Below are 26,451 nucleotides of genomic sequence, written 5' to 3'. Positions count from 1 at the left end.
CCCACCCCTTGTGGGACAGTGAAAGCAGCTGTATTGGACCCATCCTTTGGATCCCGTGTGCTTTCAAGCCAAGTGATTCTGATCAGCATCCAGACATTGTTGCAGGGACATCATTGGAGTGCAGATTCCCGGTATGGGAGCCTGCAGTTCAACTGTCCTTGGCCTTGAGACTGGTGCTGAACCCCTGCAAGCCTTCCAGTAGCTTATGCATGCTCTCCCCAGAGCTCTGTCTTTGTGGGTACTCTGGATTATAGTTGAACTGTTGGTTCAAAGCAACAGTTAAGGAGGACAGTACTGTGCAAAGAGACTTCTTAAACACACAGATGCACTTTTTACTCTTAGCATAGGAGAAATTTAGATCAAGTGAAAATAAAAAGCCTATACACAATACCCCTGCACAAACCTTAGATTCCTCACACCTTTTGAGAGTTCTTGGTGGGGGTTTGGTCAGTGTCCTGTGAGGAAGGCAAGCCCTTCATGCCCCACTCCTCCAGTGTGTCTTGTGCTTTGTTGGTGGTATGGTGTCATGGCACGGAGGGCATGTCTCCTTCAAAATCAGTCAGACACCTTTTCTGCTTTCTTCTTACTATGGGATTTTCCATGCTTCATCCCTGAGAAGTGGGATTGCTAGTAGAGGGTTTTAAAATCAATGGCTTTGGCTGGTAACCCTCATTGTCTCACCAAGTCTAGTCAAGGCTGACAGCCCTGTTCCATAGTCTGTTTTCTACTGTTGCAGTCAATATGGAAATCTGTCTTCAGCCTGAGGAGATTGAGAGCTTGCAACCACAGTGAAAAGTGTTTTCCTCTGTGTCACAGTGTGACTGGCTCTTTCAAGAGGTAGCAGGCTCCAATGCACCTGTGATTGATTAGCTGCCTCCCATAAGAAGACACCTGGGCTATATAAATGGGGGAGAGACTGAGACAGATGGATCAGCCAGGAAAGGGGCAGGTGAGAGCTGCCTGAGGAGGAAAGGAGAGACTCTGGGAGAAATAGGAGCAGCAGCAGCAAGCTGGAAAAGAGAGCCATTGAGAAGAGCAAATAGGTAATAAGGAGGACTGGCCACGCTTGGGAACACCTGCCAGGTTAACACAGAGCTTTTACAGAGGGCCCTAGGAAGAACCAGCCCCAAACCAAGAGGGTTTATGCTGAAGGGTGGATCGCAGTAGCACGGTTAGGACTCACAGGCAGGGAGGTTGGGCTGATGGAACACTACAGGGAGTACTGTCACACAAGTCTTGACTTAGAGCTATCAGAGAAAAACTGTGGAAAAGAAGCAAAGCTAATCTGAGAATAATTGGGTGAATGGCCTGGACAGTGGAACCCTGGAACCAAGGAGAGAGTGAGTCTTGGAACAGACTGGAGATGGACTCTCGGGAGGGTGAGTTGGAAATGTCCTGGAAGTGGGCATTGCAAACAGCTGTGAACCTGTTGTACATTGAGATTTTGGGAGGATGGTTTTATCACAAGGGTTCTGTGGCCTATTGAACATGTACAGGAATAAATTATGCTTAGAGGCAGGTTTTTGAATTGGACATTGAGAAAGACTTTGTTCCTTTTATGGCTGAGGGGAAACTGAAGCAGGCACACTTGTCATGCTGTAGCCTGCTGCAAAAGGGCATAGAATTATAGGTCTGGAAGGGACCTCGAGAGGTCATCTAGTCCAGTCCTCTGTACTCCTAGTAGGACTAAGTATTATCTAGACCAGGGGTGGGCAAACTACGGCCTGCAGGCCCCATCCATCAGACGTTTTTATCCAGCACTTGAGTTCCCACTGGGGTTGGGGGTTTTCCCCGCTCCATGCATGCCATGGCTCCATGTGGCTCCCGGAAGGAGCAGCATGACCCCCTCCAGCTCCTACATGTAGGGACAGCCAGGGGGCTCTGCACACTGCCCCCACCCCAAGCGCCACCCCCACAGCTCCCATTGGCCAGGAACCACGGCCAATGGGAGCTTCAGGGGCGGTGTCTGCGGATGGAGCAGTGTGGAGAGCTGCCCGGCTACACCTCCACATAGCAGCCAAAGTGGGGACATGCTGTTGCTTCTGGGAACTGCTTGACATAAGCACCACCTAGAGCCTGCACCCTTGACCTCCTCCCAGTCCCCAAATCCCTGCCCCAGCCCTGATCCTGATCCACCCTCTGAACCCCTCAATCCCAGCCCAGAGTACCCTCCTGCACCCCAAGCCCCTTGTCCCCAGCACCATCCCAGAGCCCACACCCCTAGCCAGAGCCCTCACCCCCCCGCCCCACTCCCCAACTTCCTGCCCCTGCCTGGAGCCCCCTCCCACACCCTGAAATCCTCATTTCTGGCCCTAGCACAGAGTCCTCACTCCCAGCCAGAGCCCTCATCCCCTCACTCATCCTAGGCCCAGCCCCAATTTCATGAGCATTCATAGCCCGCCATACAATTTCCATACCCAGATGTGGCCCTCTAGCCAAAAATTTTGCCTATCCCGATCTAGACCATCCCTGACAGGTGTTTGTCTAACCTGCTCTAAAAAATCTCCAATGATGCATCATCAAGGTAGGCGACTGCATATTCTCCTAATCTCACTAGGAGACCATCTACAAGTCTTTGGAAGGTGGCGGGTGCATTTCGCAGCCCGAAAGGGAGTACATTAAATTCATACAGCCCGAGATGTGTGGTGAAGGCTGACTTTTCCTTGGCAGATTCATCTAGCGGTACCTGCCAGTACCCCTTGGTTAAGTCCAAGGTAGAGATGAACTGGGCCCATCCCAGTTTCTCTAATAGTTCATCTGTGCGTGGTATTGGATAGTTGTCTGGGCGAGTTACAGCATTTAGCTTACGGTAGTCCACGCAAAAACGTATTTCCCCATCTGGTTTGGGAACTAGAACCGCTGGAGATGCCCATGCACTTCCAGAGGGGCGGATTACACCCATCTGTAACATATCCTGTATTTCCTGTTCTATAGCAGTTTTAGCTTCAGGAGACACCCGGTAAGGTTGGACTTCAATTGGGTGAGCATTACCTGTGTCAATGTAGTGGTATGCCCGTTCAGTCAGTCCTGGGGTGGCTGAGAACGTTGGCGGGTACCTAGCGCACAGCTCTGGATCTGCTGTCGCTGCATATGCCCAAGGGTCATGGAGAGGTTCACCTCTTCCACACCACCAGCACTTTTCCCTTCGTAGTAGACACCTTCAGGCCACTCAGTGTCGTCTCCTCCCTGGGCTGTAAACTGACAAACCTTTAATTCTCTGGAATAAAAGGGCTTTAGAGAATTAATATGGTACACCTTAGGCTTTCGGTTGGAGGTGGGGAATGCTATGAGATAATTAACAGCTCCCAGGCGTTCCTGGACCCTGAATGGCCCTTCCCACGATGCTTCCATTTTATGGGCCTGGAGCACCTTTAAGACTATGACCTGGTCCCCTACTTTGAAGGAACGCTCTCTGGCATGTTTATCATACCAGGCTTTTTGCTCTTTTTGAGCATCCTGTAAGTTTTCTTTAGCAAGGGCTAAAGAGGTTCAGAGGGTGTTTTGTAGGTTGGTTACAAAGTCCAGAATGTTAGTTCCTGGAGAAGGTGTAAATCCCTCCCATTGCTGCTTCACCAACTGTAATGGCCCCTTAACCTCACAGCCATATACAAGTTCAAATGGGGAAAACCCTAAACTGGGGTGTGGTACAGCTCTGTAGGCAAAGAGCAACTGCTGCAACACTAGGTCCCAATCATTGGAGTGCTCATTTACGAATTTATGTATCATGGCCCCCAAAGTTCCATTAAACTTCTCCACCATGCCATTTGTTTGATGGTGGTAAGGAGTGGCAACCAACTGATTTACACCATGAGCTTCCCAAAGGTTTTCCATAGATCTTGCCAGCAAATTAGTCCCTGCATCTGTGAGGATGTCGGAGGGCCAACCTATCCTGGCAAAAATGTCTGCTAGTGCCAGGCACACACTTTTAGCCCTGGTGTTGCTTAGAGCTACTGCTTCCGGCCATCGGGTGGCAAAATCCATGAAAGTCAGTATGTACAGCTTTCCTCTGGGTGTCTTTTTCGGAAAAGGACCCAGAATATCCACAGCTACTCGCTGAAATGGAACTTCAATGATGGGGAGTGGCTGGAGAGGGGCTTTGACCTGGTCTTGGGGTTTTCCCACTCTTTGGCATACTTCACAAGACCGGACATAGGTGGAAACATCCTTGCCCATTCCCTCCCAGTGGAATGACCCCCCCAAACGGTCTTTGGTCCTGTTCACCCCAGCATGGCCACTAGGGTGATCATGGGCTAAGCTCAAGAGCTTGGCCTAGTACTTAGTTGAAACTACCAACTGTCTCTGAAGATGCCAGTCTTCCTGGTGTCCACCAGAAAGAGTTTCCTTGTATAAAAGTCGTCTTTCTACAACAAACCTGGATCGATTAGAAGAGCTGAGAGGCGGTGGGTTGCTCCGTGCCGCCGTCCAACTGGAACTGTTCCCTTGAGGCTGGAGACATCAGTTCCTCATTGGATTGTGGACCTATGCTCGGTCCCTCTGGAAGCGATGTAGGGGATGGGGCTGTTTCCGTTGACGTGTGAACCGCTTTCCGCTGGTGCACTATGTTGGGATTCAGTCTCCGGCTGATCCTCTTGTGTAGGGTTATCGGCTGCTGCCGGTTCAGGTTCGGTGGGGACCTCTGGTGTGGAGGTTGCAAGTACTGGATTCAGTGCTGGCAAATGGTCTGGTGCTGGTTGTTCCGCTGTTTCTGGTTCTGGGATTGGTTCCGTCTGGGTCTCTGGGACTGGATCCACTACTGCTGTTGCAGACATTGGCCTGGGGTCCGGGTCCATCACCTCTGACCGGGTCCTGATAGAAGTTTCCGGAACAGAGCTAGGCCTCACAGCTTGTTTAGCCTGGCTACGGGTGACCATTCCCACCCTCTTGTACCACTTCACATGATTGGCCAAGTCTTCCCCCAACAGCATGGGATTGGGATAATCATCATAGACTGCAAAAGTCCACGTTCCTGACCAGCCCTAGTACTGGACAGGCAACTTGGCTGTAGGCAAATTGAAAGAGTTGGACTTGAAGGGTTGAATCGTCACTTGGATCTCTGGGTTGATTAAATTGGGGTCCACTAAGGAAGCATGGATAACTGACACTTGTGCTCCGGTGTCCCTCCACGCGGTGACCTTCTTCCCGCCCACACTCACAGTTTCCCTCTGCTCCAAGGGTATCTGGGAGGTATCTGGGCCTGCGGACCTCTGGTGTGATCCCGGAGCAATGAACTGTAATCTGTTGGGTTTCTTGGGGCAGTTGGCCTTTACATGCCCCAGCTCATTACATTTAAAACATCGTCCAGCTGACGGGTCACTGGGGCGAGGTGGGTTGCTGGAGAACGGTGTGGTGGGACGATAAGGTGTCTGGAAGGTTCTTTGGGAGGTAGGTGGGGCCTTGGGCGGCCACCGGTAATAGGGTGAGGTCTGGGGTTGTCCCTTCTGGTCTCCGCTCCAACTGCGACCAGTTTTCTTCTTCTCTGCCACCTCCACCCATCTGGCTCCAATCTCTCCTGCGTCGATTACAGTTTTGGGCTTCCCATCTAGGATGTATCTTTCTATTTCCTCAGGAACACCCTCTAAGAATTGTTCCATTTGCATTAGGAAGGGCAAATTTACTGGAGATTCAACACTTGCTCCGGATATCCAGGCATCCCAATGTTTCACAATGTGGTAGGCATGTCGGGTAAATGACACGTCTGGTTTCCACCTTTGGGCTCTGAACCTCCGACGAGACTGCACGGGTGTTATCCCCATTCTGACTCTCGCCTTGGATTTAAACAGTTCATACTTGTTCATGTGTTCTTTAGGCATTTCAGCTGCCACCTCAGCTAAGGGTCCACTGAGCTGCGGCCTCAGCTCTACCATGTATTGGTCATTAGAGATGATGTACCCAAGGCAGGCCCTTTCGAAGTTTTCTAAGAAGGCCTAAGTATCATCGCCTGCCTTGTAGGTGAGGAACTTTCTGGGATGGGAAGTGGTACCTGGAGAAGGATTGCTAGGGTTTGTTGGTATATTCTGCTGAGCCTTTACCTTCTCCATCTCCAGTGCATGCTTCCTCTCTTTTTCCTTCTCCTCCTCCACATGCTTCCTCTCTTTTTCCTTCTCCTCCTTCTCCAGCCGCATGAGTTCTATCTTTCTTTCATGTTCCTTTTGTTTTTCCTCAGCCTGAAATCTGGCTAATTCCAGCTTTTGTCGAGCCGTGGATTTTGTCATCCTAACCTCTCTGTTTTTAACTAACTTTACACCCGAGGTTTAGAAATAAATAAACAAAACTTGGCTGTAAAATTTTGCTGTGCTGAAATAGAATGCCTATTCTCTGATAGTGATTGTCAGCCTACAGAAAAAGACAATTCCCTTTGTCTCTGCACTGGCCCCAATCAAAGCAAAAAACCTCCAACTACTTGGAAATCTGCTTACCAGCAGCCTAAAGGAAAGAAAATTCCTTTTCAAACCGGTGCTTCTTGTAAAAAAATCAAAATCCTAAAAAAAAAACCAAAAAACTTGCCACTTTTGTCTCCAGGCAAATGGGTGGAACACCCCCCCTATTTACTTTTAGGGGAAAAAAAAACTTCTGGTTTACCAAGATAGTGAATTTCCCTGCAGGAGGTTAAGTACCCTGCCTCCAGGCAAAGAAAACCTGCAATTCACAAAGATAATCCCCTTTTGTCTCTCCTCTGGCCCCAAAACAGAAAAAACAAGCTGCTTTCCAGCAGCTCCAAAGGAAAAAAAATGTCCTTTTTAAAATCTGTTTTTCTAGTTCAAAAAATCTCAAATTGATCTCAAAATGATTTCAGGTTAATCCCACCACTCTGCCACCATGTCAAGGTTCCTCCCCCACTCTGAACTCTAGGGTACAGATGTGGGGACCTGCATGAAAACCTCCTAAGCTTACTTTTACCAGCTTAGGTTAAAACTTCCCCAAGGTACAAATTAATTTTATCCTTTGTCCTTGGAATATCCACTGCCACCACCAAACTCTAACTGGGTTTACTGGGAAACGTAGTTTGGACACGTCTTTCCCCCCAAAATCCTCCCAACCCTTGCACCCCACTTCCTGGGAAAGGTTTGGTAAAAATCCTCACCAATTTGCATAGGTAACCACAGACCCAAACCCTTGGATCTGAGAACAATGAAAAAGCATTCAGTTTTCTTACAAGAAGACTTTTAATGGAAATAGAAGTAAATAGAAGTAAAAGAATCACCTCTGTAAAATCAGGATGGTAGATACCTTACAGGGTAATTAGATTCAAAATATAGAGAATCCCTCTAGGCAAAACCTTAAGTTACAAAAAAGACACACAGACAGAAATAGTCATTCTATTCAGCACAGTTCTTTTCTCAGCCATTTAAAGAAATCATAATCTAACACATACCTAGCTAGATTACTTACTAAAAGTTCTAAGACTCCATTCCTGTTCTATCCCCGGGCAAAAGCAGCATACCGACAGACCCAGACCCTTTGTTTCTCTCCCTCCTCCCAGCTTTTGAAAGTATCTTGTCTCCTCATTGGTCATTTTGGTCAGGTGCCAGTGAGGTTACCTTTAGCTTCTTAACCCTTTACAGGTGAGAGGATTTTTCCTCTGGCCAGGAGGGATTTTAAAGGGGTTTACCCTTCCCTTTATATTTATGACAGACGGAGATTCCACAACCTCCTTGGGCAATTCATTCCAGTGCTTAACCACCCTGACATTAAGGAAGTCAGCGTGTGCCAGCAGTTGCCATACAATAGTCTCTGCAATAGTATAATTTCCCTTATTCTTATGAGAGCTCTCTAATACCTATGTATACCAGTTTGGGGGCAGGGGGAAAGTCTTCTGAATAACTTCTATGGTAGCAGTATAATGAATCTTGTTCTATATTCATATTTGTCATAGTTGCTGTCAACTGTTTTACCGCTGTTTAACATTTTATTAAACACCTGATGGGTGCTACAAACCCTGTGTGAAATCCATTGGTGTGATGGTAGTTTTCAGTGACTAGGTGCCCGCATCTTTGTCACTGCTTTGAGTCAGCAAAGAGGGTTGTCAGGGTTCCCTCCCCACTCTGAACTCTAGGTTACAGATGTGGGGACCCACATGAGAGACCCCCTAGGCTTTTTTCTACCAGCTTAGGTTAAAAACTCCCAAGGCACAAATTCTCCCTTGTACCTTGGATTAGGTAACGCTGCCACCACCAAGTGATTTAGAGAAACTCAGGGAAAGGACCACTTGGAGTTCCTACTCTCCCCTAACATCCCCCCAAGCTCCCACACCTCCTTTCCTGGGGAGGCTTGAGAATAAACAAGATGAGCACAGACCAACCTTGGGTTTTTTTAGGACACAAAAAATATCCAATCAGATTCTAAAAGAAATAGAACTTTATTATAAAGAAAAAAGGTAAAAGAAGTACCTCTGTAAAATTAGAATGAAAGATAATCTTACAGGGCAATCAGATTGAAAACCACAGAGGATTTCCCTCTGGGCCGAACTTTAAAGTTACAAAAAGAAAAACAGGAATACACCTTCCTCTCAGCACAGAGAAAATCACAAGGCAAAACAAAAACAAGCTAACGCATTCCCTTGCTAGTACTTACTAATTCTAATGGAATTGGATTGCTTGCTTCCTTGATCTGTGTCTGGCAAGCACACAGAACAGACAGACCAGGCCCCCCCCAGATTTGAAAGTATCTTGTCCCCTTTTTGGTCCATTTGGTCAGGTGCCAGCCAGGTTACCTGAGCTTCTTAACTCTTTACAGGTAAAAGGATTTTGTGCCTGTGGCCAGGAGGGATTTTATAGTACTGTATACAGGAATGTTGTTTCCCTTCCCTTTATATTTATGATAAAGCCGAATTGTGAAAAAGCATGGAGACGGTAACTAGATATAATTCCTGTAAGTCAGGAGTCAGGCATATAGGCAGTGCGGAGTTCAGGTACAGTAGGGCTCATTGAGCTGCAGCTCTCCTGGGGATAAACTGAAGACTTGGTTCCAAACTCTCTAAATATGACACATTTCCCAACCACTAAAACTGCCTTTGAAAACATGTTTAAAATTCTGGTTTGTAAGAAAATGCAATGGTGTCACATTGGGCCAGCTCCTCAACTGGAGTTAATTGACATAATTCCATTGACGTCAATAGAGCTATGCCAGTTTACTTCAGCTGAAAATGTGGCATAATATTTTTAATGACTTGTTCTTAACTTGGACACCAGCCGGAACAATCATCATTATTCCCTTTGTCAAACTTCATTTTTGTAGTTGTAACTGTAGTAACTTTTCACATCTGTGGAATCATTTTTACTGGAAAAGAAACTGGAAAAACTCTCTATGATTTAAATCCACATAATGAATTCTCTATAAATCCATAACTTCCAAACCTTATTCTGTGAACTAGTTGACTCAAACCAACTTTATTTGGTATTTCCTCTTCTCCTGAACAGATTTGTAGGAGTTATTTATCAGTGAAACCTTAGGGGATATCACTGTGTTTACTAGTGACAGCTGAGATGCATTGGACATGCTATGGTCTGGTTCGATGAAGATCAGCTGTTCTTTTTTTCTCTTTTTTTCTAAAGCTGTTTGCTTTTACGCCTTTCATTCCAGTTGCGAACTCTGAAAGCCTTTCAATACTGTCAGTCAGGCTCTAACTTGGAGATAACATGGCTGAAAATAGCAGAATTTTAAGAATGCCAAGGGAAGGAAAGATGGTCTAAACAAGGACATTGTCAAACTGAAACCCATAACACTCAATCGTGTGTTATTTTATAATTGCATTTTTAATGAGTTCTGCATATATGATCAGTTGTATTTTTCAATGGTTAGAGTCCCACATAACTTGACATGTACTGTTTACCAAATATTTTGCTGTGTTTTTCCCGTTATGAATCTAATCTGTGGTTAGAAGGAATGTCGTATAAATATAATTTTCACAAATTCTTTTTCATCTTTGAGAAATCTTTTCAAATAAATCAAGTTATCATAATCATGTCCAAAGGTTAAATAAAAACATCATTTGACTAGAAAATCAGAATTTAGCAATGATCAATTGGAATCAATTTCTATGTTCAACATTTTGTTCTATCAGATACTTACGTTCCATGGATGTCAGAATGGTAAAAAAGCATTGCTGTGTTTATATTTCTTGTATTTACCTGGGTGAAATGACATCATAGACCTTGGGGCAGCTTTAATTCACAACACAATACTGTTCATATGCTGTGGTAAGAGTATGTAATTTATCACTGTGTGGTCTATCAACCTAGATGTCCTCAAGCTTCTTAAATCGGCAATTGAAAATCAAATGGAGCCCTCTAGTGGTAATTGCATAAAATATCACCCTAGGGCTGATCTTAAGTAAGGGGGAAAATCCTACAATGAGGGTATGATTAAGATGGTCTTGTATGACTCGGACATGGGAGAGTGGGCTTACACTTAATGTGATTCATATTAATTGCACATTTCAAAAAATGTTTGGTAAGTTTTAATGCCCTAAAATGTTTCACACTCAAATGCTCATTTATGTAATGATTTATACAGCCCCAATGAAAAATCATGTCAAGTATAATTCATGTTCTTTTCTGTTGTCATTCTTTTATTAGGTGTACATTCCAAGCAGAGTGGCTATTGTGCTCCAGAATATGGATATCCCGAACTGAAGATCTTCATAACCATCACTGGAGAAGCAAAATGTGGAGAAGAAATATTGTAAAGCACTCAACATCACACAGTTCACACTATGAATGCTTTTTGAAACTAAACATAGTAATATTAGGTCATTGAAATGTAGGATTAATATTTACATATAATTACAGTGCTCTCAAGTTGCTAAAATCTAATTCAAGGCGACAATATATGAAAAAATAAAAAGAAAAATGCATCTTTGCATTTCTGATGTTACAGCATTACATTTTAAAACATTTCAGAGCAGCTGGCATTCTCAATTAAACTATCATTTCCAGTGTCTTATCAGGAACAATGTTGTACTGAAAGTGTTCTTGCTCTGATTTCAGCAATTTCTTTGAATGCTTTTTTATCATTTTGATATTGAATTCAAATACTCATTACAGATCATTGTCTCCTGTTAGGATAAAGAGAAACAGCATGTTGAAGTAAAACATAAATAATCTGACAAAAGGCAGCCTTCTGTGTTTGAGGGATCCCATTCTGCAGCAAATTCCAAGATATATCTAGGGTGTGCAGTTTTTCCAATCAGGAATACTGTCCTCTGCCATTTTTATTTAATGAAAATTTCACAGTAAAATCTTAAAAGCTAGTGGATAAACTGGGACACATGTCCCTTGGGTTCTAGTCATGGCTCTCTGTCACTTATCTGTTGTGCAGTCTTGGGCAAGTCATTTCACTCTGTGTTCCTCAGGTTCCATATCTGAAAAATGGGGCTCATGATAATTGCCTACCTTTTGCAAAGCATTTTGAGGTGAGAAGTGCTCTGTGAGAGCTAAGTACTATTACGTTTACTGAAATGGTACAATAAGTGAAACAATTTTAAAAAGAACATTTATTCTTCTACGTACTCTCTCATAAATCTAAGGACTCTGTAGCCAGTGGTTTCACTGCTTCCTAAAGCTGCCATTTAACTTGGAGCACTTGTAATGTTGATCTTGCATTTTTATAAATTAAAAAATATTTTGCTTACCAGGGAAGAAACAGTATTAGAAATATAGATCTATGTTATTCAAACCAAGCTTTTCGATATGTTCAAGCTAGTAAATGGTTTGGAGTGCTGGCTGAAATTGTTGTCTAAGTGAATTCTTTACAAGAAATCTAGCATAGTAAAGAATAAGATTCTGTATATTCAAATTGTATCAGCAGAGTATTCATTTTAACTCTGAAAAGGTCGTACAGATTTAAAGACAAATGCTTTATTTTGCTACACTAATTTAAAAACATGTTGACCTACATATTTGTATATGCTCCAAAATAAGGTACTGTTTTGCTTTACAATCCATTTTGATTTACAGTTTTATTTTATATCTGATATAAAATGATATATATGATTTTATAATTTAGAAATATTCAACAGAGAAAATGTCCACAACAAGTTTTATTAATTCAGGGGTCCTCAACGCGGTGCCCGCAGGTGCCATGGCACCCGCCGGGGCATTTTTGTGCCTCCGCAGGACACCCCACCACCAAAATGCTGCTGAGAAGTGTTGCCATTTCTCGATGGCATTTTGGCAGCGACGCTTCTTCCCGCTGCCACTTCTCTGCAGCAGCATTTCGGCGGCGGGGTGTCCAGCGCCAGCCACAGTCTTCTGGAAATAGCAATATGCTATTAATATGCTATGCCACTGTATTAATTCATAGTTCTATACATCAGTCATCTTCTGTGTAAGTCTTCTAAATGGCCAAACATTTATGCCCACACTGACAAAAACCTTGCATGTTTTTTAATATACTTATTAGAACTTTAACTTGGAAATATTTCGAAAACAAAAGAATGAGTGGGACAGCATAATATAACATGATGGGAAACCAAAGTCTTTTGATAGATCTCACATTAAAAGGGGTTCATGAACATCGCAACTCTTACTGTATTCTGTTCAACAGATATGTGAAAGACCAATACCATATGCAACTGTGCTATGTAATGTCACAGCTCCATTTCCCCCTTTAATTCATTGTGCATTAATGAGCTATAAATGCATTCCCATACACTTATGCTTAAAAAAGTACACTGAAGTGTTTTAATAACTGGAACCAATTATTGTTTCCAAAGTTGTAAACTTTGTAGTGAAATAAAAAGCAATGTAATTATCTGCTATATTTATGTTAAATTGATCTACTAATATATTCTGTAGATTTTTACTGGCACATGTTCCAGCGTTCCAAAATGTAATGCAAGGCAATTGCCCTTGTCAAACTTTTGTGCAAGAGAAGCAATAAATGTGTGATGTGAAGTAGAAACTGTAAAATTACATGCAAATAAACTGCGAGAAAGGTAAAACATAAATGCATATGTGATTTTCTTCACTCATAAAAAAATGTGTAATAGTATAATACTGGAGGCTAACACTAGATATTACTGGTAGGGTTTGAAATCAGGAATTTGCCTCAGGCAGTCAGAAGCAATCCAGTGGTTTGCTGCTCAAGAATATGTTGTTCGTTTTATGTACTGAATACTTACAAAAGATTATATTTAAAAACAATTAAAAGAATATTAAGGTTGAAAAGTCAGGCACTTAAGTTAGGAAATGCCAGAATTAAGGTTGCCTGTGCAAGCTTCATTTGACCTTCGTGTATGTATGCATTACAATACCGTCTTGAATGACACGATCACATACTCTTGTTTTCCATAGGATCCCTGTCTCATTGGTTACACAGGATGGATCTGCTCTGGGGATGAATCAGGGTTGTGTTATGAAGCAGGCTGCCTGCAATCCCCCTCCTCGTTGGTTTAAGACGTTGGAAGACGTATAGTGAATGAAGAGGGGGATTGCAGGAGGTGAAAGGATGGTCTCTTGTCGTTAGACATAAGGTGTGTGAGGTAATGTGTTATATTGAACCAACAGAATGTCCCCTTAGAGAACTAGATTCTGGCCCTGCCTGGGCCACAGGGTTCCTATGTGATGCTGGGCAAGTCATTTAAACCAAGTGGCCACTGCATTCCTCATTTTCTTGGTATCCAGTTTGTGATAGCTGGGGTATGATTTTGCAAAAGTGATGAGCACTTGCAGCTGAGGACCATATTAGCTGTGCTCTGAATATATAAAGTGCTATCTAATGCTAAGTATTCATGAAAGTCAGGCCCTAGGCTTCTCAGGTTGGGCATGCAATATTAGGTGATACATTTGACAATTTTGTCTTTAATCTGAATGCTTCAGTTTCCCAGTGAAAAATCAGAATAATATCTTATCTCACACGGGTGCAATGAAGATATATCCATTAATTTTTATAAAGCATTAAGATAATGTAGTGGGACCCCCATAATAAAGTCCATAAGGAAATTAATAATTATGTATTCAATGGGTTTGGGGGTCATACATTAAATGTTGAGAATAAAAAAAAATTGAATACACATCTGTTCAGTGAGTACTGTCCATCCTGTACACTGAATGGGGCAGCAGTCATGAGGGGGAAAAAAGTATATGATCATATAGTTGGACTGTATTATAAAGCATAGGCACAGAGGGGTCAAATTAAGGTTGCACAGGCATGTAACCTTAATTCTGGCACTTACCAAATTTCAAGTGCTTGACTTTGCATCCTTAGTGTTCATTTAATTTATTTTTTTATGTATTTGTTAAAGTTTTTAAAACTTAAATGATAAAAAATTAATCGTGGAACCATATTGATCCCCCCCCCCCCCCGCCATCCCCAATTTGTCATCAGCAGGTCTTGAAAGTTTAGATCCATGGCATAGTCCACTACCCTTTGAAATAACAGACAAACCAGTAGCCATAGAAGTCTGTTATCTTCTGTGTGGACCATCAACTAAAGGAGATGAAGACACACTTGCCAGTGAGTTCCAGAGGAACTCACTAGACAGCAAAGGAATGCTGACTCACAATTATAGGGTTGAATCCTAGATTCTGTGGGGGAGTATTTTCTAGTGGTTAGACTCTTCTGGTCCTAGCCCTACCCTTATCAGTTCGTATCTTCCCCTTTCTCTGTTCCTGTCCCCGTCCTCCACCCTTGTTCTTATTTTCATCCCTCCTTTGTCTTCTGTCCACATTTTGCTCCTATTCCTTCTCCCCCTGTCCTGCATCTCTTCCCCTTTCATCTCATCTGTTCCTCACCCCTGCATTCAAAATGGGCTGTTCCACCCTCCACTGTGCTGCCTGTGTACCTGTAGGGGGACCATTGAGAGCACAGCAGAGACAGGCTTCCTGCTCTCAGTTCCTGTACCCTTCACGACAGTGGCCCACCTCCCCGGGCTGGAGCGTGCTCAGTTGCTTTTTGAGAATGGTGAACTTGCAGTCTGATCAGCACATATAAGCTCTGGAGGGATGGAACATGATCTGTGCAGATGGTATTTAGCTCCTGAACTAATAAGTCTGTCTTGAGCATGTGCAAACGGAATTTTCAAAGGCTTATAACTTGGTTACATTTGGGTGATTTTTTTCAGGGGTGGCAAAAGACACATCCTTCACACTAAGGCAACCTCCCATATCAAATTCAAGACCTTGCTCCAAAACCAGGAGTGCTAGAGCTTGACAACAAAACAATTTCAGAAATTTGCTAACATGGGCAAAAGGAATCTTTCCTTAATTTCATTCTCAAAAATGGCTGAACAATTCTGGCTGAAATTCTTCAAAAATCTTAGTCTTTTACTGTTCAGGCTGAAGTTTTCCATGCTAGATGCCTGCCTCATGTTATCAATGTGATAAGCAGCTAGAAACAGGGCTTGTAATGGAAAGTACTGAGCAACCTTAACTGTAGACCTCACTACCTGTGCCACTATATATTTATTTTTAACTTAAAGCATGCTTGGAAAAATGACTTTGTAAAAATATCTTACTGAGGTTCCTTGTCTGAGTCTCAATATTAGCATCAAGCAAGCTGAGGCAATATGGCTGCTTGCATGAAGGTAAAAATGAAACTGAACTGTACGATGTAAAATGAAACTGAAATCTTTTCTCTGTCACCTGCAACTGCAATATGTAGTCTGTAAATAGAAGTTAGTCTCCTCTCATATTGGCAGATAAATTAAGGGCCCAGATAAATAACCTGTAGTGTTCAAGTACTATGCTGGGAAAGTGTCAACAAAGCCGAGACCCATCTACAAAGCTACTCTGGAGACTGAGCAAGTTCCAATAGTTAATAGACCTCTCCTAGACAACTGCCTTCTCAAGCTAAGGTGACTATGTCTGTCTGGCAAGATAACATAGGGAGATGCCCAAAATTCAAAGGAAATACTGATCACCAGTGTCATTTGGCTCTAGCAGGAGTCATTTGACATCACTAGGAATAAGATGGTGGGCATCATCTTCAGACAACTTGTTTACATTTTATTATGGGCATCCTCAACAAATCAATTTAAATGCATATGCCAAACAGCTTTTCATGAGGTGATGGCAGAACTTCGTAAGCTGGCTGACGACTAAGACTATACCCTTGCTCAGTTTGATGTTTAGAAATGTTAAATCATATTCGCGCAGTGCAGGCAGAAGAAGGTGATTATGTAGAGTGTTAAGAAAAACGAACAGCAAATGCTATACTGCTGCAAGAGTGTCCTTTTTTCCCCCATGCAGAAATCTCTTTATATGTCTTATTCCTAAAGGTCCACTTGGATCTCCAGTAGAAAGAAAAACTCTTCCATGGCTGAGTATTCACTGACCCCCAAAAAGAGTATTTTTTACCCTGGGATAATGAATGTGTGACTCATCCCACTAGAAAAACATAGTGGAGTTTTACTGCCAGGTAAACTAAGCAATAGATTCATAGATTCATAGATATTTAGGTCAGAAGGGACCATTATGATCATCTAGTCTGACCTCCTGCACAATGCAGGCCACAGAATTTCACCCACCACTCCTAAAAAAGACCTCACACCTATATCTGTGCTATTGAAGTCCTCAAATTGTAGTTTGAAGACCTCAAGGAGCAGAGAATCCTCCAGCAAGTGACCCGTGCCCCATGCTACAGAGGAAGGCGAAAAACCTCCAGGGCCTTCCAATCTGCCCTGGAGGAAAATTCCTTCCCGACCCCAAATATGGCGATCAGCTAAACCCTGAGCATATGGGCAAGATTCATCAGCCAGATACTACAGAAAATTCTTTCCCGGGTAACTTGGATCTTACCCCATCTAAAAACCCATCACAGGCCATTGGGCCTATTTACCATGAATATTTAATTACCAAAACCATGTTATCCCATCATACCATCTCCTCCATAAACTTATCGAGTTTAATCTTCAAGCAAGATAGATCTTTTGCCCCCACTACTTCCCTCGGAAGGCTATTCCAAAACTTCACTCCTCTGATGGTTAGAAACCTTCGTCTAATTTCTAATCTAAATTTCCTAGTGGCCAGTTTATATCCATTTGTTCTTGTGTCCACATTGGTATTGAGTTTAAATAATTCCTCTCCCTCTCTGGTATTTATCCCTCTGATATATTTATAGAGAGCAATCATATCTCCCCTCAACCTTCTTTTAGTTAGGCTAAACAAGCCAAGCTCCCTGAGTCTCCTTTCATAAGACAAGTTTTCCATTCCTCGGATCATCCTAGTAGCCCTTCTCTGTACCTGTTCCAGTTTGAATTCATCCTTCTTAAACATGGGAGACCAGAACTGCACACAGTATTCCAGGTGAGGTCTCACCAGTGCCTTATATAACGGTACTAAAACCTCCTTATCCCTACTGGAAATACCTCTCCTGATGCATCCCAAGACGACATTAGCTTTTTTCACAGCCATATCACATTGGCAGCTCATAGTCAACCTATGATCAACCAATACTCCAAGGTCCTTTTCCTCCTCCGTTACTTCTAGTTGATGCGTCCCTAGCTTATAACTAAAATTCTTGTTATTAATCCCTAAATGCATGACCTTACACTTCTCACTATTAAATTTCATCCTATTCCTATTACTCCAGTTTACAAGGTCATCCAGATCCTCCTGTAGGGTATCCCTGTCCTTCTCTAAATTAGCAATACCTCCCAGCTTTGTATCATCTGCAAACTTTATTAGCACACTCCCACTTTTTGTGCCCAGGTCAGTAATAAAAAGATTAAATAAGATTGGTCCCAAAACTGATCCTTGAGGAACTCCACTGGTAACCTCCCTCCAACTTGACAGTTCACCTTTCAGTAGGACCCGTTGTAGTCTCCCCTTTAACCAATTCCCTATCCACCTTTCAATTTTCCTATTGATGCCCATCTTATCCAATTTAACTAATAATTCCCCATGTGGCACAGTATCAAACGCCTTACTAAAATCTAAATAAATTATATCCACTGCGTTTCCTTTATCTAAAAAATCTGTTACTCTCTCAAAGAAGGAAATCAGGTTGGTTTGGCACGATCTACCTTTTGTAAAACCATGTTGTATTTTGTCCCATTTACCATTGACTTCAATGTCCTTAACTACCTTCTCCTTCAAAATTTTTTCCAAGACCTTGCATACTACAGATGTCAAACTAACAGGCCTATAATTACTTGGATCACTTTTTTTCCCTTTCTTAAAAATAGGAACTATGTTAGCAATTCTCCAATCATATGGTACAACCCCTGAATTTACAGATTCATTAAAAATTCTTGCTAATGGGCTTGCAATTTCTTGTGCCAATTCTTTTAATATTCTTGGATGAAGATTATCTGGGCCCCCCGATTTAGCCCCATTAAGCTGTTTGAGTTTCGCTTCTACCTCAGATATGGTGATGTCTACCTCCATATCCTCATTCCCATTTATCATGCTACCATTATCCCTAAGATCCTCTTTAGTCTTATTAAAGACTGAGGCAAAGTATTTGTTTAGATATTGGGCCATGCCTAGATTATCCTTGACCTCCACTCCATCCTCAGTTTTTAGCGGTCCCACTTCTTCTTTCTTTGTTTTTTTCCTATTTATATGACTATAGAACCTTTTACTATTGGTTTTAATTCCCTTTGCAAGGTCCAACTCTACTTGACTTTTAGCCTGTCTCACTTTATCCCTACATATTCTGACCTCAATAAGGTAGCTTTCCTTACTGATCCCTCCCTTCTTCCACTCCCTATATGCTTTCTGCTTTTTCTTAATTACCTCTCTAAGATGCTTGCTCATCCAGCTTGGTCTACAACTCCTGCCTATGAATTTTTTCCCCTTTCTTGGGATGCAGGCTTCCGATAGCTTCTGCAGCTTTAATTTAAAATAATCCCAGGCCTCCTCTACCTTTAAACCCATAAATTCTTCAGTCCAATCCACTTCCCTAACTAATTTCCTTAATTTTTGAAAGTCAGCCCTTTTGAAATCAAAAACCCTAGTTGCAGATTTATTTTTGTTAATCCTTCCATTCAGTTTGAACTGAATTAGCTCATGATCACTTGAGCCAAGATTATCCCCTACAACCATTTCCTCTATGAGATCCTCATTACTCGCCAAGACCAGATCTAAAATGGCATCCCCTCTAGTCGGTTCAGCAACTACTTGTTGAAGGAATCCATCAGCTATCGCATCTAGGAAAATCTGAGCCCTATTATTATTACTAGCACTCATCCTCCAGTCTATATCTGGGAAGTTAAAGTCTCCCATGATCACACAGTTTCCATTAGTATTTACTTTATTAAAAACATTAAAAAGGGCTCTATCCATATCCAAATTAGATCCCGGCGGTCTATAGCACACCCCAAGCACTATCCCAGGGGAGGCTCTAATAGTTTTCTTCCCCAATTTAATTATTGCCCAGACAGACTCAGTCATATCCATTTCATCGCTTCTTATTTCTTTACATTCTATCTCATCATTGATATACAGTGCTACTCCACCACCTTTACCTTTATTTCGGTCTTTCCTAAACAGCACATACCCTTCAATACCTGTAGCCCAGTCATGACTACTATTCCACCAGGTCTCTGTTATACCTATAATATCTGGTTTCACTTCCTGCACCAGTAACTCTAGTTCCTCCATTTTGTTACCTAGGCTCCTTGCATTAGTGTACAAACATCTTAATTTTTGCTGTTTGGCCTCACTCACATTCTGTACCCTATTAGGCACGGTTATTTTACTACCAGTATAACCTATTAGACTTGTATCTACACTGCCCTTCCTCCTACCTACAGCTGTATCCACTCTTACTTCATTTTCTTTCCACTCTATGCTAAATTCTGGCGTGGAGATTACCTGGACATCTCCCAACCATCTCCCCCAAATTCCTAGTTTAAAGCTCTCTTAATCAGTTGTGCCAGCCTCCATCCTAGAAGTCTATTTCCTTCCCTACTCAGATGAAGTCCATCCCGAGAGAACTGTCCTCTATCCATGAATGCCTCCCAATGGCCATACATCCCAAAGCCCTCCTTATAGCACCACTGCCTAAGCCATCTATTGATAGTCATAATCTTGTCACACCTTTGTTGCCCTTCTCTAGGAACAGGCAAAATCCCACTAAAGATCACCTGAGCCTCAATTTCCTTAAGCGTCCTCCCCAGCCTAACATAGTCTCCCTTAATACTTTCCAGTGAGAAAGTGGGCAATGTCCACCAAAGGGAGGTGGCACAGTGTTGACGTCATCTAGATACCTGGCAAGAAATACTGTAAGTGCCTTGCCTCCTTTTAGGAATACAGTGAAATAACTATAGCCTGTTAATTATCTTGGGGTTGTTTTTTTTAAGTGCCTTTGTATCAGTGAAGACGAAAGCCAGTGAGCTCAGCCTTTTTTGTGTGTTAGCTCTGAGCCAAGTCCATTGTGTTACTCTTGGCCTTGCCAGCATGTGATTATAGCTGTAGACAAATGTGACTAACTTCTCTACTTGTAAACATAAGTAACTTTCACACTTAATTCGTCTTCATAGAAGTTCACCCAGCATTCAAAAAATAAAATAAAGTGGAATTTCCTTCAAGTGACTGCTCTGTATTACAGTAAAGATGCGGAAAATTAAATTAACTGCAACGAAAGCATGTCCCATGTAGCATTTGAAATTTTGTCCATTACTTTTTTTGCAGAGTTTCTTTCATGCATTTACCTTTGTTTCTGTGTATTTTTTGTTACGAATGGTATTGGGCCAACATAAAATTTGTTGAGCCTTTCTAGATTGTATAACATATAGCTGTGACTGCTGTCTGTCAGCTTCAGGCAAGAGGAATTTCAGGCTTCAGGTGCTGCTTGTAAATTGACAACACCCGTTCCCAATAATAATTTGAGAAAAAGCCCATTTGCCTTTGCAATTCTAGTAATCGCTTTATTCTCTGTTACTGTGGCACGTTTTTGTCCGAAGACAGGAAGCGCTTTTCGACTGATGAAGCAAGCCTATGCCTGTAGATTAGCTTTAGAGAGCTAATTAGGAAAATACACCCTGTCCAAATATAAAATGTATTTTTCCATGCAGGGTTGTTTGTGTGAAGTGGAGGAATGTTTGCTTATTCACTGTACTGAAGGAGTTGAAGGACTCTGTGTGGTGAGTCATTTTAGTCCCAAAATAAGCTTGTAAAAATATCACACGCTAAGAGGCAAGTAAACAAATTTGCATTTTATATGCAAAGTGCAGGAATTAGCTTGGCTCTTATGTATTTTATATGTAAGGAACAAATTGATTGTTCGACTTTACATGACTGGCATGTCCAGGCTTGAGAGGGAGTGCACTTTGGTGGCTAGAAAAAGGGCTGGAGCGTCAGAATTGATCCAGTGTAATCTTGGCTATGCCACTGACTCTCTGTGGGTGAAATTCATCCCTAGCCAGAGCAAGGCCTTAGCATCTATGGACTTACATGGGTCACTGATGAATGCTAACCCTCTAATCAGGGGTGACTTTCACCTTGTATGACTGGGGCAATTGTCGTTGAACTTTCCCAGTTCTATTAATATCTTACCTAATCACATGGCAGTTGGGTTTTAGTTTTTGTAAAGCCCATTCTTTGTAATTATCAAATCTTCCTGACCCTTTCTCCAAAGTTTTGAAAGCAGTGTATGGTGTTTTATATGCATGAGCTCCTGATCATTTCAATTCGATTGGTACACCTTAAAGTCTGTGCAATTCTTTGGTCTCTGAATGCACCACCACCTTCCCAGGTGACAAGCCTCCTGCCTGTTTTTCTAGGGGTAGGTGTGGCTACTATGCCCCATATTCTTCAGAGAGATATGCTTATGATATGAATATGGCATAACTAAGATATGTTTTATGCAAGGTGGGTCATGTGAGGTATCATTGGAAAGGATATGATTGATTATCCTATTTGTATGCATGTATCATTTCTTTATCTGAGGTTAGGAATATGGATAATGTATCAATTACAAAAATGTTTGCACCTGGGAAAAGCCCCCCAGACAAAATGCCATCAGTCCAGCTGGTTAGTCGTTGGGCCATTAGGGAGGACAATAGGATTTTGAATATGCTAATCTCCCACCTTCCTGAGAAGCTTCCTGGGATGCTGCTTTGACACTGCAGGATCATATAATCATGTCACCTGGTATTGGAACCCCTCTCGACCTACTAGTATTTTTCCACAAACTGGGTGGAGACCAAACTGGGGAACCGCCATATGTAAACCCTTTGTAAGACAGGGAAGTGAGTTAATCAGGGCTGTTTTCTTCACTGAATCCCCACCCAGGATGACTGCTGAGAAGATCTCAGAAACAAGGACTGAGGGGAGGGAGAAGGACTGAGCCCGGGCCAGAAAAGGTGTCTGGCCTGTGAAAGAAATGCCTAAAACAATATTTAGGGTGAGAAATTACTACTTGTAACCAGTTTCTTTAGTGTATTGAACATAGTTTGCATGTTTGTTTATTTTGCTCAGTAATCTGCTTTGATCTGTTTGCTACCCTTTATAATCAGTTAAAAGCTATCCTTTGTAGTTAATAAACTTATTTTGTTGTCTAAAACACAATTTGTGGAATTCATAACTGGGGGGTGGGTGAGTAAGAAGCTATACATCTCTTCATCCACATTGAGGGAGGGAGCAAATTTCATAAGCTTATGCTGTAAAGATTTCTTTGCAGAGCAAGATAATAAAATGTTGGGTTTATACTACAGAGCGGATGTGAATTTGAGTGCTGGGCAATTGCCAAGCTGAGTCTTCCCACGCAGAGGTGATTTCAGTGTCTGTGTCTTTCTACAGCTGGGTGTGTCCCTACCTGTGTGTGTCTGCTGGAGAAAGCTTGCGGGCCTGGCTCAGCAGGACAGGGTGAGGGAACCCAGGCTGGTGGAACAGGCAGGCTCAGTGGTAGCCCAGTACATCAGGTGGCACCCCAGAGAAGAGGTGGGCAACCCATCACAATAGAATCTGACAATTCTCTGACTCTTAGTCTGGGGTCCTGGGTGACAGCCTCATGACTGCTCAACAGGCCTGACTGTAATAGGGCCTTGCAGATCTTTCCCTTGGACCTGTGACAGCAGTTAATGCATTGTGACCAGCCAGCCTTCTCCAAAACAAGATATTGCTTATCCTTCACACTGGGAATGCAGCTCCACAAAGGAGAGAACATGAGCTCATGGTACAGTCCATATATGCATGTCTTTTTGTTCTGTTTGTAGGGCACCTAACACAATGGGGTCCTGGTCCATGAATAAGGCTCCTAGGCTCTTCTATGATGATACAAATAATAAACAATGATTAGTCTATCACCGCCCTGACAGCAGTCAAGTAGCCCAACTTCATCAACATTTTCTGCAGGGGACTCTCGGGGGAGGGGAATGGGGTGTTGCCTCTGTCTGCTCCATGTGACCAGTTTTTGACTACATTCCAGCATTGATAGCACAGTGGAGTAATTCTGGCTGCAGCCCATAAGTGGGCTTTTTACAGCTGATGGCTCAGCCCGATCTCCTGCTGTGTTTGTCAGGAAGTGGTATCCATTCTCTGGCCTTCCTGGTTGTTTTTGTAACAGCCTGATATTAAATTGAACTAAGTTCTGCATCTAACTCCCAGTTATGCAATACAGCTACCCAATACCTATCCCATACAACAGTGGTTCCCAAACTTGTTCCACCGCTTGTGCAGGGAAAGCCCCTGCCGGGCCAGGCCAGTTTGTTTACCTGCCCCGTCCTCAGGTTCGGCAGATCGTGGCTCCTAGTGGCCGCGGTTCGCTGCTCCAGGCCAATGAGAGCTGCTGAAAGCGGCGCAGGCCAAGGGGCGTGTGGGCCGAGGGACGTACTGGCCGCTGCTTGCAGCAGCTCCCATTGGCCTGGAGCAGCGAACCGCGGCCAGTCGGAGGCGCGATCCGCCGAACCTGTGGACACGGCAGATAAACAAACTGGCCTGGCCCGGCAGGGGCTTTCCCTGCACAAGCAGCTGAACAAGTTTGGGAACCACTGCCTTACAACAATCATATACAATTGATTAGATTAATTGATCTCTGTTGGATTTAGATACCAGGAACAAAATCCCTGTCCACCATCACCAGACAGACAGTATTTCTCATCCTCAGAAAGTATCAAGTTATCCCTAGTACAAAACATGGAGGGAGAGAGTATTCTTGATTTACAAATATGTCACAATTGCAAAAGCTATCCTTAGAAAATCTTGCCTTGTAGATATGTAATTATCAGACTAATTGGTCATAATGGTTCCTTCTTACCTTAACATCACTGTGGAGAGAGGCAGATAAGAGGGAGAGATACTGCATATTAAGTGAAATGTCATGCAAGGAAATGTATTTTGAAGGTGTCTGAACATGAAAGATAATTTATTGTGGGAGTTTCTCAGATAAGCTGCATTTCAAACTTCCAATGAATGATTAAATAAATCTGACCCTTAAGCATTAGCTACCCACACTGTATAAAAAAACACAACACACACATAAATCACCACTCAGGTTTCAGAGTAACAGCCGTGTTAGTCTGTATTCGCAAAAAGAAAAGGAGTACTTGTGGCACCTTAGAAACTAACCAGTTTATTTGAGCATGAAAGCTCATGCTCAAATAAATTGGTTAGTCTCTAAGGTGCCACAAGTACTCCTTTTCTTTTTATAAATCACCACCTCCTCCTTCTATTGTAAACTAACTCTGAATCAGAACATAGGAAATTGCCACAGTGGAACAAACCAGTAGTTCATCCTTTAGTAGAAGATGCAAGATACTCCACAGTACATGGCTGCATGATAATCTGTACGTAGGGAGTGGCCTGTTTGGGGATGGATTGATTGTGATGGAGGAGTCTGAGCCTGGTGAAGGTTACTCAAAATACTCCATTAGTTTTTAGATATTCTTGGTGTTTATCTGGATTGAAGCTAAACTCTGACCTTTTGATGTTGCTACCATTGCCCTTCTCCCCCCTCCATCCCCCATCTCTAATTTTCAGTTACTATGTCCCTCAAATCAGAGAAGTTTAATTATGCAGTTACATTTTATTTTTTTTAAAATACCCACCCTCTGCAGTACTGGAGCTGTGTGACTGTGTGTGTACCACACCACACAGAAGGTGCATCAAGACCACTACGTAATATTTTCATGAATGATACTGCCATCTTAAATGCTGCACGGCTATTTTTCCAAAGGGTTACTTTCAGGACCTTTAACTGTTGTAAATTCTGACAAAGATCTAAGTGCCTGGGCTTGTTTCCTCTCTCAGCCGGAAGTTGGGGGCAGACTGAGCATCAGGGAGGCAGAGAGACCAGGTATGCAGCTTCCGCAGCCTTCTTGGAAGTCTCTTGTCAATTTCATATTGTGAACGTTCAACAGTCAACAGCTTTCCTGTTGGGCCACCAGGGAGCTGTCATTGCAATTTCTCTGGTGCAAAAATCTGAATTATTCAGCAAAGCCAAAATCTGCATGTGGAAAATCTTGATTTTTTCCAAAACGGGCTTTTTCCATCAGAAAATCATTCCAGTGGAAAATCCCCAGCCAGCTCTATACTCCAGATCATGGAGGTACTCAGATGAAGTTGCTCCCAAATGTACTTGGCTTACCACCATCAATTTGTCTTCCTTGCCTTACAGCTGGCACTTGTTTTTAATGTGGCATTGAAACACAAGCTAAATACACAGAAATGAGGTTTAAAATGTTTACACAGAATTGATGTTGTGAATCTACAATTATTTTTATAGGTATCTTAATGTAGCCATTCTGTGACAATAGCAGCCTTTAGTCATTGTTCTTCTGCCTGCTAAGGCAAATAATGTGCTTGTCTCATATAACAGAAGCTGCAGAGAGAAGCAAAATCTTTAATATCTAATTTGCTAACCCTTATTTTGCACTTTTTCATCTGAAATGCAGATTTATAAATTGAAGCAGTAGATGTAACATTTCAGCTCACAAAATCATTACCAATAGGAATTCTGGATGTTTGCTGCTTCCCTCTCACCCCTACTCCTTTTTCTGAGGTAATAGATAAGAAGTGAATCATACCAAAGTTCTGTAACTTTTTTAAAAGTTTACAAGTTTTCTTTTTAAGTGGTAAAGCAACTAATTCCCTGTGTTTTGTTAGCATGCTGTCAGCCTAAATACTTATAGCATGAATTATTCTTTTTCTTTAAAGTGCTTTGGTCAGCTTTGCTCTGTGGCTTTCAATGAAGATAAATCCGATCCTTGAATGTCATTGAATTTTCAGCCTTGCATTTGGCATTTTGTTTACATATAATTGGTATTCTTAGCTCCCCAACAGATTCGAGCTCTACAGGAGTTTGCTTCATTATTCAAGACTTATGATGTTTGTGTCACAGTTCCTGGGTTAACTGCACCTCTGATCCTTCCTGGTCTGTCTGAGTGCACCCCCACTGGGGTCTCTGGCCACCTCTAAATGTTTCTTGTTTCTGGGGTTGAATCACGCGATTCTCCCACTCTCATTTAAAAAACCCTCTCCTGGACAGTCCAGTTATATTAGGTCCATTGCCCTTGTCAATGTACAACAGTCTGCTACCTTAAATAGAGTTACTCAGACAATTCGCAAC

The 26,451-nt window shown here is 42.5% G+C and overlaps 1 protein-coding gene across 4 annotated transcripts in view; it reads left to right on the top strand.

Annotated features, from left to right (window-relative positions):
- GBE1 (1,4-alpha-glucan branching enzyme 1) overlaps positions 1-12,946 on the top strand; it is a 303,297-nt gene extending 290,351 nt beyond the window's left edge. For all 4 annotated transcript variants that reach the window (XM_073304014.1, XM_073304034.1, XM_073304024.1 and 1 more), the window contains one exon: positions 10,575-12,946. In XM_073304014.1, coding sequence (XP_073160115.1) covers positions 10,575-10,631 — 57 coding nt within the window. In that variant the 3' untranslated portion in view covers positions 10,632-12,946. The remainder of the gene's footprint in view (positions 1-10,574) is intronic.
- Positions 12,947-26,451: the final 13,505 nt, after the last annotated feature.

The sequence above is a fragment of the Lepidochelys kempii genome, chromosome 1 (assembly GCF_965140265.1).
Source record: "Lepidochelys kempii isolate rLepKem1 chromosome 1, rLepKem1.hap2, whole genome shotgun sequence".
Taxonomy (NCBI): domain Eukaryota; kingdom Metazoa; phylum Chordata; order Testudines; family Cheloniidae; genus Lepidochelys; species Lepidochelys kempii.
The sequence above is the reverse complement of the archived record's forward strand: the minus strand, read 5'-3'. Positions and strand labels throughout refer to the sequence as shown.